The sequence below is a fragment of the Pipistrellus kuhlii genome, unplaced genomic scaffold (assembly GCF_014108245.1).
Source record: "Pipistrellus kuhlii isolate mPipKuh1 unplaced genomic scaffold, mPipKuh1.p scaffold_m20_p_3, whole genome shotgun sequence".
Taxonomy (NCBI): Eukaryota; Metazoa; Chordata; class Mammalia; order Chiroptera; family Vespertilionidae; genus Pipistrellus; species Pipistrellus kuhlii.
The window spans coordinates 167,241,502-167,257,971 of NW_023425529.1; the positions used below are offsets into that span (position 1 = coordinate 167,241,502).

Genomic DNA, 16,470 nt, shown 5'->3' on the forward strand with positions numbered 1-16,470 from the left:
CACACACACACACACAGGCATGTCTACATTTTTGCTTCGGGCTTCCTAATTTCTTTTCTGTGTGCCTGTGATCTTGATTTCATTTGGGGCTCAGGCCAAGGTGTTTTTGATGGCGGCCTTTCCAACAGGAATTCTGTAACTAGTGGCATTTCTCGGTGCAGGACTATGACCAAGTGAAGTAGGAGAACAGCTCTGGTCAGGGGCAACATATCTGGAATGAGAAGGAAGTCTGAACAGGAGCTGGAAAAGAGCTCACGTTTTCTACGTGAAATGTCCCCATGCCTGAACACATGTAGTTTTAGAAAGAACATGGGGTCTCAGAGTCCAAACTTCTGGTGTTTTGTGGGTAAGGGAAGAGGTTCCCGGTAACATAGTGACTCCCAGAGCTCCTGTGTAGGTGAGTTCTCAAAGACAGTTCTCTTCTAAACTTGACTCAGGCTCTTTGCATAGAAGACACAGGTGAATTATCACATATCAATGTGTAGTTTTTAAAAATATTAAGGCTGAGACAGGTTTGGCTCAGTGGATAGAGTGTCGGCCTGTGGACTGAAGGGTCCGGGTTTGATTCCGGTCAAGGTCGTGTACCTTGGTTGCGGGCACATCCCCAGTGAGGGAGCAGGGGGTGCGGGAGGCAGCTGATTGATGTTTCTCTCTCATTGGTGTTTCTAAATATCATTCCCCCTTCCTCTCTGTAAAAAAAAATAAAAATAAAAATAAAAAAAATAAAAATCAATAAAAATCAATAAAATATATTTTTAAAATAAAATAAATAAAAAAGATTAAGGTGATATCCTTCATTGGAAAAGACATTGCACATGATACTACCACTCAGCTGTACCCACAATAATGCTGGTCCTTAGGGTGGAGGTAAAGAGCTCACAGTCCCTCCCTGTCCCTGTGCACAGATCACACAAGTACCACGATGCTCGGAAGAATAGGGAGATGGCAGGGGAGAGAAGGGGTAAAGGCAGCTTTCTCCCATCAGCACTTTCTCCCATCAGCACCTACCCAGGCTCAATAAACACTCAAAGCCTCTTGGAGCACGGTCACTGTGGGGTAGGATACAGCAAAGGGAAGAAGTAGAGAGCTAGCCACTAAGGAAAAAAGTTGAGAGAATCTTTGCAACTTTCCTGTCAGTTTAAAATGATTCCAAAATCACTTTATTTATTTATTTGTTTGTTTATTTATTTATTTATTTATTTTTGCAGGTATTTAAACCAAGCTCTGGTCAATTTTATTAAGGAAAAATTTCCCATGGTTTACTTTTCACCAGTCTGTTCTGGCATGCTTCTAATGTTATCAGAATCACCTGGGGCAATGATAGCCAGTGTGCATACCCTGTAGTACGTTCCACACGCTGTGCCCAATTCAATATTATTGCCACTGTAGTGATGAACACCAGTCTTGGCCAACATGGCATAGTACGCTATTTCAGATTTCCTCAAGGCTGGGCAGTCGTTGGCCAGGATGACCAGCTTCGCTTTGCTTTGTCGGATCATCTTCAGCGTCTACTTGTACCCCAGCATATACTTGCCACTTTTCATCACCAGCTGGAGCCTAGAGTTGATGGACTCCAACGACTTTTTTGTCCTTTTTGCCGCCACCATCTTCCTGCCTTAAGTGTGGGACGGCCCCCAACCAGATGCAGCCGCCAAGATGGCCGGGAGTGATAAAGCCAAAATCACTTTAAAAAGTTGAGGAGAAGCTAGTGGTTATTTCAACTATTGAAATATTTCAAGTGATCAATTATTTGTCCAAGACCTCTGGAATTCTCTAGTTTCTATTTGTGTGCCATTGTGGGAACCTTCTGGTTTTCTCCTTTCATTTCTTTCCTTAATCCAACCCCTCGGATTCAAACTTCCAGTTTTATCACACTTCTCAAAATATGTGGGCGCCTCCTGACTTCGTCCCTTACTTATGTAACCCTCGTGTGTTAATTGCTCAGGGTTACTCAATGGAAGACCGGTATTGGGGGGTAACAGAAAATCCCCTAAAGCTACAGATAAGATTTAAATAAGAGATCTCGTTTACTGAATATCCAAATGTTTACAATTTAGAATTGAACTTGTGCAACTTGTGCAAGAGAGTTAAGTATAAGAACCTGCCATCAAGGAGAATTCTTGCTTCTAGCAGAGATTTCATTTTTTTCAAACATGAGTCAGGTTAGTTATTAGCTGTGATAGCAACACAGAAACAGGGCATCGAACCTAAGTAGCCCACTCTGCTGCCACAGGGAAAAAAAGGGTTTGGGGGAAGGAATGGAGAATTTTGCTTTCTTATTCTTTTTTTGTTTATCCTCACCCGAGGATATTCTTTCCCCATTGATTTTTAGAGAGAGTGGAAGGGAGAGAAGAGAGAGAAACATCGATTGGTTGCCTCCTACACCTACCCCAACCAGGGCTGGGCATCAAACCTACAACCCAGGTACATGCCTGAGGCCATTTGGTGCACAGGCCAGCGCTCTAACCACTGAGCCACAAGGGCCAGAGCTCTGCTTCCTTTTTTAAAAAAATAGGTTATTTCTTAGAGCAGTTTTAGCTTCACAGGCTTTTAGTCTTTCTATGCTCTCCTTCTGACTTCCTCTTCTCTCTCCCCTTTCAACTGAGCCTTAGGAAGGAATTTTTCCACCCTGCCTTCTGAACGCAGCTTTCTGATCCTGTCCTAAAGTTCTGATTTACTTCAAGTCCCTATGAACTTCGGTGGTTGGCGCTCTAACTCCGCAGCTTACTTTTAAAAGATGGGGGTTGCGATCATAAATTATTTTTTAACCCCATAAAACTCCCTATTGATTTAACAATTCCCCTTCCCCATAACTAAAGTGAGTGGCTTTCAAACTTTCAAAACCTTTTTTTTTCTTCTTCAAATTTCCAGGCTGCCGACATTTCAAACTGCAACCCAATATGTATATAAACATGCAAGTGAAATAGAAGTTTCTCAAAACAGTACTTACCTTCACTATTTATTCTTAAAACAAATCCTCTTCTTTCCTATATTCTTCTGATTCATAGTCTCTAAAATGGGTTTTGACCTGCAGGTTGAAAAACATGGCTCTCAAGACTGTAAGTCTTTGGGAGTGGAGTCCCCCAGTGGCCGTTCACACACATTGGCACTGGGAACTGATGCAGGAAATAAAATCATATTTTAGACATATTATTTTTGCCAAAAATTGGTGATGTTACAAAGATCAACGGAGAAAGAAAACAAATGTGTCTGGAAAAATCAGGACCTTATAAGAGACAAATTACAGTAAGGACCAGCCTTTGGGTGAAACAGAAGGCACATTTATTATTGCACAACGCCCTGAGGTCTGGACCAGTCTGTTTAGTGAAATATCATAATTATGCCTGAATGCACCAAATTAGCTAAGTGTGCTGTCTGTTATTTTTTATGTCTAGAACAAAAATGCCTTTCTGAGCCTACCGTTAAATCACTGTGATTACGAGTTTGCACATCTTAAGAACTCAACACATTTTGTCAATTTAATTTATTTTCAGAAATTCAGATGATACAGGGGGCCATCCTTGCTGGGCATGAACTGAATGAATCTGGGAGCACACTGGTGTGTGCCAGCTTGTATCACAGGAGCATGAACACACACACACACACACACACACACACACACACACACACACATACACACTGGCAAATAAACAAACACCAATACCATCTACTTGGAATTGCTAATTTCACATATTTGTAAAGGCACCTAGAACATAGGAAACTCAAATGTCAATTAGCCTTTGCTTTAAATTGGCTAGATAATTTCTGTTAACTGAGTTATGTCTTCAATCTGTTCTTGCATATGTATTCCCATGGGAACCAAACTTTGAAGGATGTACACATTTTGGCAAAGAAAAAATAGGTCACAGAAACCTTTTGTGGCTGGTACAGGTCTGGGGAATTCCGAAGTTGTCTGGAACACACGGACTTCCATTCCCTACTTAACTAGCTCAATCACCCCAATATGGGGATCCATCTTCAGCTAATCCTCCACTCCACCTCCTACACAATCTCAATTAAAAGAATAAAGTTAGCCCCAACTGGTTTGGCTCAGTGGATAGAACATAGGCCTGCCGACTCAAGGGTCCCAGGTTCGATTCTCGTCAAGGGCATGTACCTTGGTTGTGGGTACATCCCCAGTAGGGGGTGTGCAGGAGGCAGCAGATCAATGTTTCTCTCTCATTGATGTTTCAAACTCTCTATTCCTCTTCCTCTCTGTAAGAAAATCAATAAAATATAAATATTTTTTAAAAGAATAAATTTAGGTAACTCCTGTTTCCAAAGCTTTGTTATGTTTAGATGTCTAATAAAACTAACAAAATCATCCTATATAATAAAAAACTAATATGCTAATCAACCAAACAGTGGAATGACTGGTCACTATATGTGTACTGACCACCAAAGGGCAGATGCTCAACAATTTGAGAGGGTGCAGGCTGGGCTGAGGGACACCCCCAACCCCATGCATGAATTTTGTACACCAGGCCTATACTCCTAATAAAAGAGTAATATGCAAATTGACTGTCACTCCAACACACAAGATGGCTGCCCCTATGTGGTCAAAGATCTTGCCCCCATGTGGACACAAGATGGCCGCCACAAGATGGTCAGCAGGGGAGGGCAAATGGGAAAAACCAAGTCTGCAAGGGAGGACTGTTGGAGGTGATCAAGCTTGCAGGAAAGGGCAGTTGCGGAGGGGCGGGGGGGGGGGGGGGGGTACCCAGGATTGCAGGAGAGAGCAGTTGGGGGGAACCAAGCCTGCAGGGGAGGGCATTTAGGGTCAAAGAGGCTGGCAGGGGAGCAGTTAGGCATTAGTCAGACTGGCAGGGAGTGGTTAGGGGGTGATCAGGCTGGCAGGCAGAAGTGATTAGGGGCAATCAAGAAGTCGGGCAGGCGAACAGTTGGGAGCCAGCAGTCCTAGATTGTGAGGTATGTCCGACTGCCCGTTCAGGCCCTATCCTGCTGGGATGGGGCCTAAATGCGCAGTCGGACATCCCTCAAGGGTTCCCAGATTGGAGAGGGTGCAGGCTGGGCTGAGGGACACCCTCTCCCCCCATGCACGAATTGCGTGCACCAGGCCTCTAGTAATATAGATATAACATTATCTAAATCTGGAGAAATGGATTTAAAAAGCATGAAAAAGACTAAGTGGCTATTAGTTTTGTTGCTCATTTTGACTGAGGGTGATACTGTCCACTTATATACAAACTACAGATTCTTGGCTACATCACCTCTCTCTCTGACCCTTTTCCTCAATTATAGAATGACTAACATTAGTAGATCAAGTTTTGTTCATACTTTGGCCACTGGCCATAGCAGGAAATTACTGTTCATCATGACCTAGTACATACATATTTATATCTGAAACCAATTTTATGGAGCAGAAATTTATCCTTAACTTGTGCAATGCACTTTGATATCTGTCACATTTTCTCTTATTAAAATACTGACGGCCATGCACTAAGATGATCCCATGATTCCCTATTTGTAAAAATGTGAAAAACACTAAGTAGTCTCATATTATCTATATAATAAAAGTCTAAGCTACCATTATGGCGAATGACCAGAATGACCAGTCACTATAATGCACACTGACCACCAGGGGCCAGACGCTGAATGCAGGAGCTGCTTTCTGGTGGTCATTCCCACTGGGGTAGTGCCGCTTAGCCAGAAGCCAGGCTCACAGCTGACAAGTGCAGCAGCAGTAGCGGGAGCCTCTCTTGCCTCCATGACAGCACTAAGGAACAATGCGCCAAGCGGCAAGGAGCAGCAAGCAGGTGGGTGGTAAGGAGCAAGGGTTCCTGAACATCCCCTAAAGCACATGTGTCAAACACAAGGCCCTCGGGCCAAATCCGTCCCGCCAGGCCTTGCAATGTGGCCCGCACCACGCTGTCATCACTGCACTCCGCTGCGTTTCCATCACAATGACAGTTTATGACTGTTCAGTAAACCATTCGGCCCGCGATTCAGGCTGGATTTTAGATTTTGGCCCCTTCTCTGATTGAGTTTGACACCCCTACAAAGGGTCCCGGACTGTGAGAGGGCACAGGCTTGGCTGAGACACATACACACACACACACACACACACACACACACACACACACACACGTATCACACCATTGCGGGCCTCTAGTCTAACAATAAAATTCTGTAAGAGAGCAGAAAGGTAATCCTTCCCCTAACTTCTTAGAAAATGATGCAATTTCTACTGTCTTTAGGATTCAGTAAATGGCAGCGCCACCTCCTCCAGTCACGTTAAGGAGTCCCCTCCTGACGGTTCAAGGAGCACACTAGTGAAAAATGTTTTTTGGAACTTTATAGGCTGTAAGGTCTTACAGTGCAGCCAATGGTCAGCAAGTGACAGTGGATCCCCACCTGGGCTGTAAAATGGAGCCTCTTATCTTTTCCTACAATATAACATATACAATGCCCTGCCCAGTCTCTCAGCCCTTTAAGCAGAGTTGGCCTAGCTCCGTGGTTGGTAAACTGTGGCTCGTGAGCCACATGCAGCTCTTTGGCCCGAGTGTGGCTCTTGCACAAAATATCTGTGCCATTGAAACTTCGTGGCCCATGTGCAAAAGTTGATTTTCGGCTCTCAAAAGAAATTTCAATCATTGCACTGTTGATATTTGGCTCTGTTGACTGAGTTTGCTGACCACTGGCCTAGCTGGTACTGAAAAAGATTTTCCTGGTATTAACCTAGAAGAGACATAACATATCAACTATTTTCTGTGGGCCATTCTGCAATGTTTACACAGCGCTGGCTTCTTGGGATGACTTAGGTTCTTACGACTTGAGAAATGCCAAGGCAGACAAGAAGTCTGGAGGCAAAACCAACAAGCGTCCAATTACTTTGTTTGCACAGATGCAAAAGCGTGGAAATTTATATGGTAAGGCCTGAATTCCAAAGTTTGTTCGTTTTGTTTTTAATTACACACCCAACCGAATGCATAAAAGCCCACAAAATGAGTGCAGTGAAAAAATGTCATCTTTTCTATTTTTAAACTGTAAAATGGAGCTCATAAAAGTGAAGTTGTCATAAATTTTCACTTTGGGACAAAAACCACTATAACCAGGAAAAAAAATGCATATACACACCCAAATATAACAGTGGTAAACAGTTTTTATTCAGGCAATGAAACATGGAAAAAATATATTAGTAATCATTATAATAATTTCATTTGTGTGAGTATAACTTTTACAAATATTTACCTGACATATAAAAGGGAAATTATTGTGCATATAAAATTTATGTAGATGATTACTCCACACAGCACAATCCTGATAGCAGTAGTCAATGCAGCGTCCATTCCTCGAGACGAGGCTCTCACACACTAAATGGCACCCGTGGGGACAGAGTGGAAGCAGATGTGCAATTAACTTTTACTTGTTGGCACATTAGTACACATGGGTATCTACTGGCAAACACACTTGCTAACAGCAACACTGGAAAGTTTACTGCCACCTCTGAGATTTAAAGAAATGCCTGGGTCCTGTCTCATCGGGTAGGAAGGACAGGAGTGAGGCTGTAGGTATGGTGACACCTGCCCTGTATCTGGAAGGGGGAAGGGTGGGTCCGAGTTCAGATTTTCATAGGTCCACTTGGAAATTTTTAATATAGAATATTGGTTAACCATATGACTTGGAAATGTGTTTTGGAGTATATTTCAGACACCACTGAAAGGCAGAGGGGGAGAAAGTGGCATCTTTATAGTTCTAAAGAATCGATACAGGGAAGGTTCAAACCACACCTCAGCTCCACATCTGGCCTCCTCCAAATGAGTTAAGACTGTCGGCATCGCACACAACTTTATATTATAACTATAATCTGTATATATATATATATATATGTATATATACATCTGTATACATATATGTAATAGCTGTAACCATATTATAGTTAATAAAGTCATTCCTTAGGAATCTTGTTTGTCCAAATCTAACTGCATGCTAAGAGGCACAGAAATGGGACTGCATTTGGACAAAGAACTACGAAAAGTGCAATCTTTAATCTCCAGAATGCTAACTAGGCACCAGGGAGAGTCTTCCCTAGAAATGCTGCTGTTTATGTTATCTTCCAGAGGAGATCCTTAGAGAGAAGTCTGATTTCTTTAGCTTTACTATGGGAGACTCTAGGTTTGAGTGATAAATTGCTTTCTAAAAATCACTGGGATCTGGAGGCCAGTCAAACCTTTTTGGACAGAAGTCTCCTCAAAATATTTCTATTAACATCTCTGAAGAAAATGACTTCTTAGACCTTTGGCCTGACATTCTGGGATTCCCAGATAATATTTGTATTTTAATAAGCAAGTAATAATCTGCTATCTTTAAAATTCTTCAGAATATATACATCTTTACTTTAAAATCCTTTGCCTGAATCATTTCATCTTTTAACACCTAGTTTCTCTATTTCTAATAAGAGGATAAAGTGAGAAACCAAGTCCAAGAGCAAGCTCACATGGTCACAAAACCACAATGAAAAGACAGTTTAGAGAGACGACTGCTAATTGTAGTGAAAAACCAAAAGGAAATTCAGAGGGAGCTTTGGGGCTTTTACAGCACTAGAAAGGATGTGCTGGATCACTTCCAAGGAGGGCGCACAAGTTTACTGGTGCCTGCTCGTTAAAAATTCCATGGTGAGCTCCAAACCCCAGCAAGCCCTTGTTTACTTTTATTCAAAGTGAGCGCTTCCCTCTGGCTGCTTCAGACAGACAGCCCGGGAACACTGAGGGCAGTTTACTCCCCCTGTTCACAAATAGTACTAACTCAGGGCCGTCCAACCAAGGTCTAGGTATTAGTGTGCGAGTTGCACAAAACGTGGGACAGGTGGAAAGGGTAACCGGCTGGAAAGAAGATTCAACTTGAACCATCCCTCAAAACCAAACATAAATCTTTCCTTAGATTCCATATCATACTGGAAGGCAGCCAGACCCTCAGATGTGTTTCTACACTTCCTAATTTGGGCTGGGTCTGAAGAGGCTGGAAACCACAAGAGAAAACCGGGCTTCTCAATTTTTCCAGGACAAAAGGTGTGGGCAGGCCTTCAGGAGCTTCTCCCAACATAGTTCCTCTCAGGAGGTCTGACTGTAACAGACCATCTGGCCAACCTAGCAACACACTGCTCAGTCTCCAACTAAAATACTTTAAGATGAACTATCTACACTCTGGCAAAGTAAAAAACTTAAGCAATGTCTCTGGATCCAGAGTCTCAACAAGATCACCGAATACTTCCCAACTACAATCTGGGCCAGCAGCTTGCATTCATGTCTTTCCACTTTTGTAACAGGGTTACTATGGCCTAACAAGGAATCTGGCTCTCTAGGGGCCAACTCTAGGCTGTCTTCTTACTCCAGAGTTCTAAAAGTTTGGAGTTGGTTTGTTTGTTTTGTGTTGTTTATTTTTTAAGAAAAATAAACAAACATACTTTATTCTGTCCAGTATAGTCTCTTGATTTGCCAGCTACATTTTTATTCTCGTTGGAGAATATCCACCTATTACATTAGAAGGAAGAACATGTTTTTCTAACGGTCATGGCTGAGAGGACAGAGGCAAATATTACTTAAACCGAGTCCTCTCGTATTCCTTGTGCAGCAACTTCACTCCAGGGCAGCGGTTCTCAACCTGTGGGTCACAACCCCTTCACAGGGGTCACCTAAGACATCCTGCATATCAGATATTTACATTATGATTCGTAACAGTAGCAAAATTACAGTTATGAAGTAGCAACGAAAATAATTTTATGGTTGGGGGTCACCACAACGTGAAACTGTATTAAATGGTCTTGGCATTAGGAAGGTTGAGAACCACTGCTCTAAGGTCTAGTTTTTAAGGAATCTCTTTTACCAGTGTGCTGGGGAAGGATTGTCGTCACCTGTTTAACACGTAGCTATCTTTTTTTATATACACAAGAAAACTAAAAAGAGGACTAGGATTTACGATGAACACCATCTATAAGCCTTCCATGCTTAAAACAGATCAACAAACATGGACATGTCATCAAAATACAGCAGCAAAAAGGTTTAGCAATGTTTCTGCAAATGCAGTGGCTTTTCTTGGTAGGAGACGGCTAAAGGAGGAAATCAGCGACGCCACCTGGAGACACTGAGCTAAGCTACAGCACAGCAATCACATTTACCCAGGGACTGTTTTCAAAGCCCAAATGATTGTCCCGTCACCTCTCCAACCACACACCACTTCTGTTGTTCTTTTTTGTACAAAGTGGTAAGACCATAGGCTTTAAAATACAGCCTAAGCACCAATTGTGTAAATGCATATTGATAAAATGTGACTCTGGCTTTAAAAGGCATTATTGACCTCCTTGGGGCTAAAGATTGCACGCCTGTGAGCAGTACACTTCTAAAGGGGAATTCGAGTTTTAGGATCTACAGAGGCTCTCCACCTGGCACAATTCATTGTGAAGGTGGATCATGCAATAGTTTTCCAGGAAAAGCACGAAAACTTACAGGTACTGAACACAGTGCATGTGACCATGAAGACCTTCAGGTGGTAAGGTTAAGACGAGTGCTTTAAAACACCTGCAGGGTCTGGTTTTGCCTATCAAATGCTGGGAATTTCCTTTTGGGGATTAACAGCTTCTCAGCTCCTGAGCAAGCCCAGGAAGAGCTTGAGGAAGTGGGTTCTGTGTGCGGGCCTGTTCCCTGCACTCCGCTCCTCCGCTAGTCAAATGGCTTCTGTTTAAAACGCTCCAAATGCGCTGATTTTCAGAGTGGTTCACATGACTTTTACTGCCCGTCTTGTTAAAAATTCTGTCTTACGTTTGAAAGAACTTTTTTTTTTTTTTTTCTCAAAAGAAAATATCTGAAGAACAAGACATTCCCATTTGTGAAAAAACAACTGTTTCTTCCCCTTTACTTGCTGATGGGGTTACAGTCACCTTTTAATTATAAGATCATCTAAACCTTTTACAAGATTTTCTCAGTGGATTTCAAATGATCAAGAGGAAATATTGGTTTTGTAGCAACAAGTGAAGCAGAAAAGAAGTGGCTCTAGGACAGCCTAGCCACACCCAGTTCCTAGACCCAGTTCCGAGGAAACCCCACTCAGCTGTCCCCGCAGGAAGCAGCCACAGTCAGCTTGCAGACTCACCCAGAGGGCTGAGGAGTATCCAACACCCAGCAACAAATGTTATGGTGAAGTCTTCCCTGGACGTGAAACCTGAACTGGGGTCATGAGTCACATGTTCAATCCCCCCAAATCCTGAGGCTGGCATTCTGAGCTAAGACTCTATTCCAAAATAAGTTTTTACATGTATGGAAATAGGCTCTTCTGTAGGTTCTTATTTGACTATACTTAGGGGATAACAGCAGCATAGGTAAATATATGTGAGTGTTTGTATATGTATGTAAATGGGTACTCAGAGCTCCTTCTTGTTTACAAATTAGAAGTAACAAAAGCCAAATTACCTCCTCAAATAAAACCACCAATACTGAAAATTAAATTTAAAAGATGAAATAAATATGTCACACACAAAAAATCAGAGACATGGTGAACAGGAGATGATCCCAAATAAAATCACAAATTTAGCGCACTTGGAAAAGCAAAGTGGACTTCAAAATGAATGAAGACAGGCTGTGGTGGCACCATGTTAGGACGAAGGGGAAGGAGGTGGGGCATTTAAAAGGGGTATGGGGAGTGGGGTTGGACCCAGGGCTGCAGCAGGCCTCTCCCTCCCTCCCGCCAGAATGGTTGTGGGGGATGGGTGGGGGAGATGATGCCGGTAAATCTCAGTGGAAATAATTTGAGAGAATTATTTGAGGGTTCATTTGAAGGCCTGCTTTCCCTACAATATTTAGATTTATCCTTCAATAAAACAGAATTTCTTGAAAGGAATGTGTTTCAAGCACTCCTTTTTTGCAATATATAAATCTTGGTTGCAATTTAATAACAAAAGTGAGCTTTGGAACATTTCAGGCTGGCATGGGATGCAGCTTTTACACAGTGATAAGGAAACAAAGGTACAAAGAGGCCAAGGGACTTCTCTAGCTCATTTATAGCATGCTCTGCTTTCTCCAGAACTGACCTTTGGCATGTGCAATAAAGGCACCAAGCACACATTCATTGTCACGGGAATCCCAGTGGTGCTTCTGCCCTAATATATGAACGGCCCTAAAAATTCCATTTCTGCATCTGACTTGGATTCCTGCTCGCGTGCAAAGTTCCTAACTGCTTATCTGTATGAGACATAGAACTGAAAGAATTAAGTTTAGCTCAGAGTTCTCCAGGGAGCAAAAGGTGGGGGTGCTTCCTCAGCCATAAGTATCTTTCACATGTGTCAAACACAAGGCCCGCGGGCCAAATCCGTCCCACCAGGCCTTGCAATGTGGCCCGCACCGCGCTGTCATCACTGCACTCCGCTGCGTTTCCATCACAATGACAGTTTATGACTGTTCAGTAAACCATTCGGCCCTTGATTTAGGCTGGATTTTAGATTTTGGCCCCTTCTCTGATTGAGTTCGACACCCCTATTAAATGGTAAAGCAGGAAGAGTTCCTAAAAAGCTGCTCTTCGTAATTACTGAGAACATTAGTTTTCAGAACCTATGTGCCTCTGAAGTGAATTACATGTGGCAATGGGAATCGTTGAAGTGTGGGAGAATATGCTGTTCATGGTATGGTTGAAAAGGTATTAATAAGGAAAGTACACAGCTGTAAAAAAAAAATGAATTCATACAGAGAAATCACAAACCCAGCTCAGCAGCCGTCTACTGGACCACAGGCGGCGCTGGGCGGACCCCCGGCCACTTCTTCGGCGTCGGTGCACCGCTCCAAGGCTCTTCCAGGCTGTGCGCCGGCAGCAAAGCAGGACAGGCAGCAGTGGGCATGTGCTTTTTCCAAGTTTTTTTCTCTGCAAAGGGGCAATAATTCCTGGGTAAGGCAAGATACTGTGGTCACGACAGAAGCAGCCAAATGCAGATCCACTGAGCGAACGGGGGAAACTCAGTCAGTCTTTCCCAGCTTGGCAATCAGCTCGTCGCAGATTTTCGTCAGTTCTTCGATTTCTTGGTTCTGAAAGACAAATGATACGACTGTGCAGGTCATCGGTGTACTGAGATACAGGAAATGATAACCAATAGTCCCCAGGCTGGCTCTACTCTAACTCCGTGGCTCTTTCTACATCTTTTCTCCTTGGAAGAAAGGAGAGCACTATACCTTCGCCTCTGGAAAATGCTCATGTGTGAAAGGTTATACTTAAATGGAGTAGGGAGTGAGGTCAGTCACTGGTCCTCTGCAGCTTGTCCATGAAGCCCTTACTTCTCAAATTTTCTTGTTATCCTAGGAATTACCCAGGATACCTGTTAAAAACACAAGCATCTGGGCCTCACTCAATCCATTAGCATCTCCAGGGACCTGGGATTCTTGAGTCCTCATATCCCAGGAACTCTGTCTGATTTTTTTTGTCAGAAGCCGAGGTAAAAACGCTGTCCTAACTTAATGGAGGCCACAGGCACGAATACACAACTGGAGACATAGGAAGGAAAACACTGGAGGCAGACAAAAACCGAAGTCTGAGGATGGCCGAGCAGTGAGCAGTGAGCAGCGAGCAAGAGGGACCATTGTTACCACTATTCACCTACAGCAGCTGCTCCACCACCCACCACGGGCTGGGCCAGTCTTCCTTGTGGGGCTGTTCCCTGCACTGTAGGATGTTTGGCTGCATTTCTGGCCCCTCCCCACTAGATGCCAGTAGCATCTCCTAGTCCTAACAACCAAACATATCTCTAGGTGTTGCCAAACGTGCCCTGCAAGGTAAAATTATAATCAAGGGAAAGACGGCTTTTATATTACATTAAAACAACACCACCACCACACATACACACACACACACACACACACACACAGACACACACACACACAGACACACACACACACAGAGAACTTTTTAAGGGAGCCTAAGACCCAACTAAATAGTGTTTGGTGCCTGAAGTTCAGTTAATGCCACTTCCTCTCTGAGCCCTGCCTGTGGACAGTTCCCACCAATGTGCCTGGGAATTTCCTGGTTTGCCTGTGTGTTTCCCCCATGAACTGGCTCAAGGAACTGGACTGAAGTGTCTGGGCAAAAAGGCGAGGCCTCTTTCCTCCAGATCCACCGTAAGCTGGCCGCTGCGGAGGACAGAAACCTAGGTCCCTGTGGTCACACCCCTCTCCGTACCTTCTGCTGCAGGGCCCTTTCCAGGGACTCCACCTTCATCTGCTCTTTCCGGAGTCCTGCGTGGAGCGCTGCACTCTCAGCCTTCGCTTTTGCTCGAACCTGCGCAATCTCTTCATTGGCTCTGTTGAGGTTTTGTTTGTCGAATAAAGGGACAAAAAAGCACATGGTTAGTCATCAGTCACTGTAAGAGAGTCAGGACAGTAACCACTGACATCTCTGAAACAACCTAAATGAACTGACTTCATGACAAGAGAAAAACAAAAGGAATCGATGACCTAAATAATTCAATTTTAACTGGTAAACAATTTACACACAACTGCTAAGCAAATATGCATGGTGCAAACCAATGGTAGAGTTAATCTCAAAGGCCATGGTGTCCTTCAAAATTCATGTCACTGGAAAATGAATCCACATGAGTTTCTACAACAATCAAATTAGTTTTGTGGGGTTTTTAACCCTGTACAATAGCAGGTAGGATCATCCTTGAGATCATCACAGCTGAAGAGGCAGGATACTAACCATCTCATTTACGACACAGTCCTAAAAGTGACTTTATTATTGTGGGGCAAAAGAAACTTTAAAAAAAAACATAAATGTCAGTTGATAAATAGCCACTTAACTGACAAAAAGATGGTAAAAACTCACTAGTAATCAGAGACATGCAAATTAAGGTGATAAGTCTTAAAATCCGTCAGACCGGGAAAAATTAACAAGAATGATCTTGTCCCGTACTGGCTGAGATGCAAGGAAACAGGCTCACTGTGGGGGTGAAAATTGGCCATCTCTGTGGAGGGCAATGTGATAGTAACCACTACAGGTTAACATGTATACACCGTCTGGGTCAGCAGTGCCCTCCCTGTTAGTAATCTATTCACAGCAACATTCCCACTTGGCACAATGGTGAATTAGATTACACTGTAAGTTCTGACATGAAAAATGGCCATGCTATATTATCAAATGAAAAAGGAAACTTTGTAATATGCTGCCTCCATTATAGTTTTTAATTTAGAAAGTCAAAGCCATTATGGGCAGTATTTGTAAAGGCACAAAGACTATGAGGGTACACAATAAATTTTGACAGCAGAACCTCTGGGAGTGGCAATGGGACAGGGGGAACTTAAAAGGTTTTACAAGTAGGAAGACAGAGAGCAAAATCTATGTATTACTTTTTAGTTAAAAAATAAAGTTGGACAAAACCGGTTTGGCTCAGTGGATAGTGCGTCGGCCTGTGAACTGAAAGGTCCTGGGTTCGATTCCGGTCAAGGGCATGTACCTTGGTTGCGGGCACATCCTCAGTGGGGGGCGTGCAAGAGGCAGTTGATTGATGATTCTCTCTCATCAATGTTTCTAACTCTCTATCCCTCTCTCTTCCTCTCTGTAAAAAAATCAATAAAATATATTAAAAAAAAAAAAAGAACATAGAAAAAAAATATAATAAATAAATAAATAAATAAATAAATAAATAAAGTTGGTGCATCCTTCATACCACTCCTCAGGATAAATCCCAAATGTGTTGGATTTAAGAATTAAAAAATTAAGCCATAAAAGTACTAAAGGGAAAACATAGGAGAAGTTTTTATATTCAGCCCGAGGGAAATCTTTCTTCCTATGACAGGAAATCCTGACGCTGTAAGAAAAATGACTGCTAATTTCACTACCAAAAATACATGTCTGCACATCAAAACCACTACAAGCAGAGCCAAAAGGTAACTGACAAAGCAGGAAAAATTATTTACCACTCATATCACAAAGGGCTGTCATCCTTAACAAATAAGTACTAGAAGCCTGGTGCACAAATTCATGCACAGGGAGGGGTAGGATAGGTCTCCTCAGCCAAGCCTGTACCTTCTCCTATCCAGGACCCCTCAGGGATCGGGCCTAAACCGACAGTTGGACATCCCTCTCATAATCCGGAACTGCTGGCTCCTAACTGCTCACCTGCCTGCCTGCTGGATCGCCCCTACTGTGCCCCTGTCAGCCTGATCACCCTTAACTACCCCACCGCTGGCCTGGTTGCCCCTTACTGCCCCCTACTGCCAGCCTGGTTGCCCCCACTACCCCCCTCCTCCAACCTGGAGGAGTCTCACTGCCCCTTTCCCCCACTGCTGGCCTGGTCGCCCCATACAGCCTGCTGTTCAGTCGTTTGGTTGTCCCTCACTAGCCCCCCTGCCAGCCTGGTCACCCCATGCAGCCTGCTGTTTAGTTGTTACCGTGAGGATGTTCTGACCATTTTGCATATTACCCTTTTATTAGTAAAGATAATGCCTATAGTAACATATATATAAACTGATAATAGAAAAA

The 16,470-nt window shown here is 43.2% G+C and overlaps 1 protein-coding gene and 1 pseudogene across 10 annotated transcripts in view; both read right to left on the bottom strand.

Moving 5' to 3' along the window:
* Window positions 1–1,208: 1,208 nt before the first annotated feature.
* On the bottom strand, window positions 1,209–1,658 carry LOC118729019 (annotated as a pseudogene).
* Window positions 1,659–12,485: 10,827 nt separating this feature from the next.
* Window positions 12,486–16,470, bottom strand: part of TACC1 (transforming acidic coiled-coil containing protein 1) — a 74,938-nt gene continuing 70,953 nt past the window's right edge. For 9 of the 10 annotated variants that reach the window (XM_036455195.2, XM_036455194.2, XM_045588867.1 and 6 more), the window contains 2 exons: window positions 14,170–14,290; window positions 12,486–13,025 (listed from right to left, as the gene is read on the bottom strand). In XM_036455195.2, the coding sequence (XP_036311088.1) occupies window positions 12,957–13,025; window positions 14,170–14,290 (190 nt within the window). In that variant the 3' untranslated portion in view covers window positions 12,486–12,956. Of the gene's footprint in view, window positions 13,026–14,169; window positions 14,291–16,470 lie in introns of those variants that run through there. The other variant, XR_006743001.1, reaches the window with a different exon arrangement.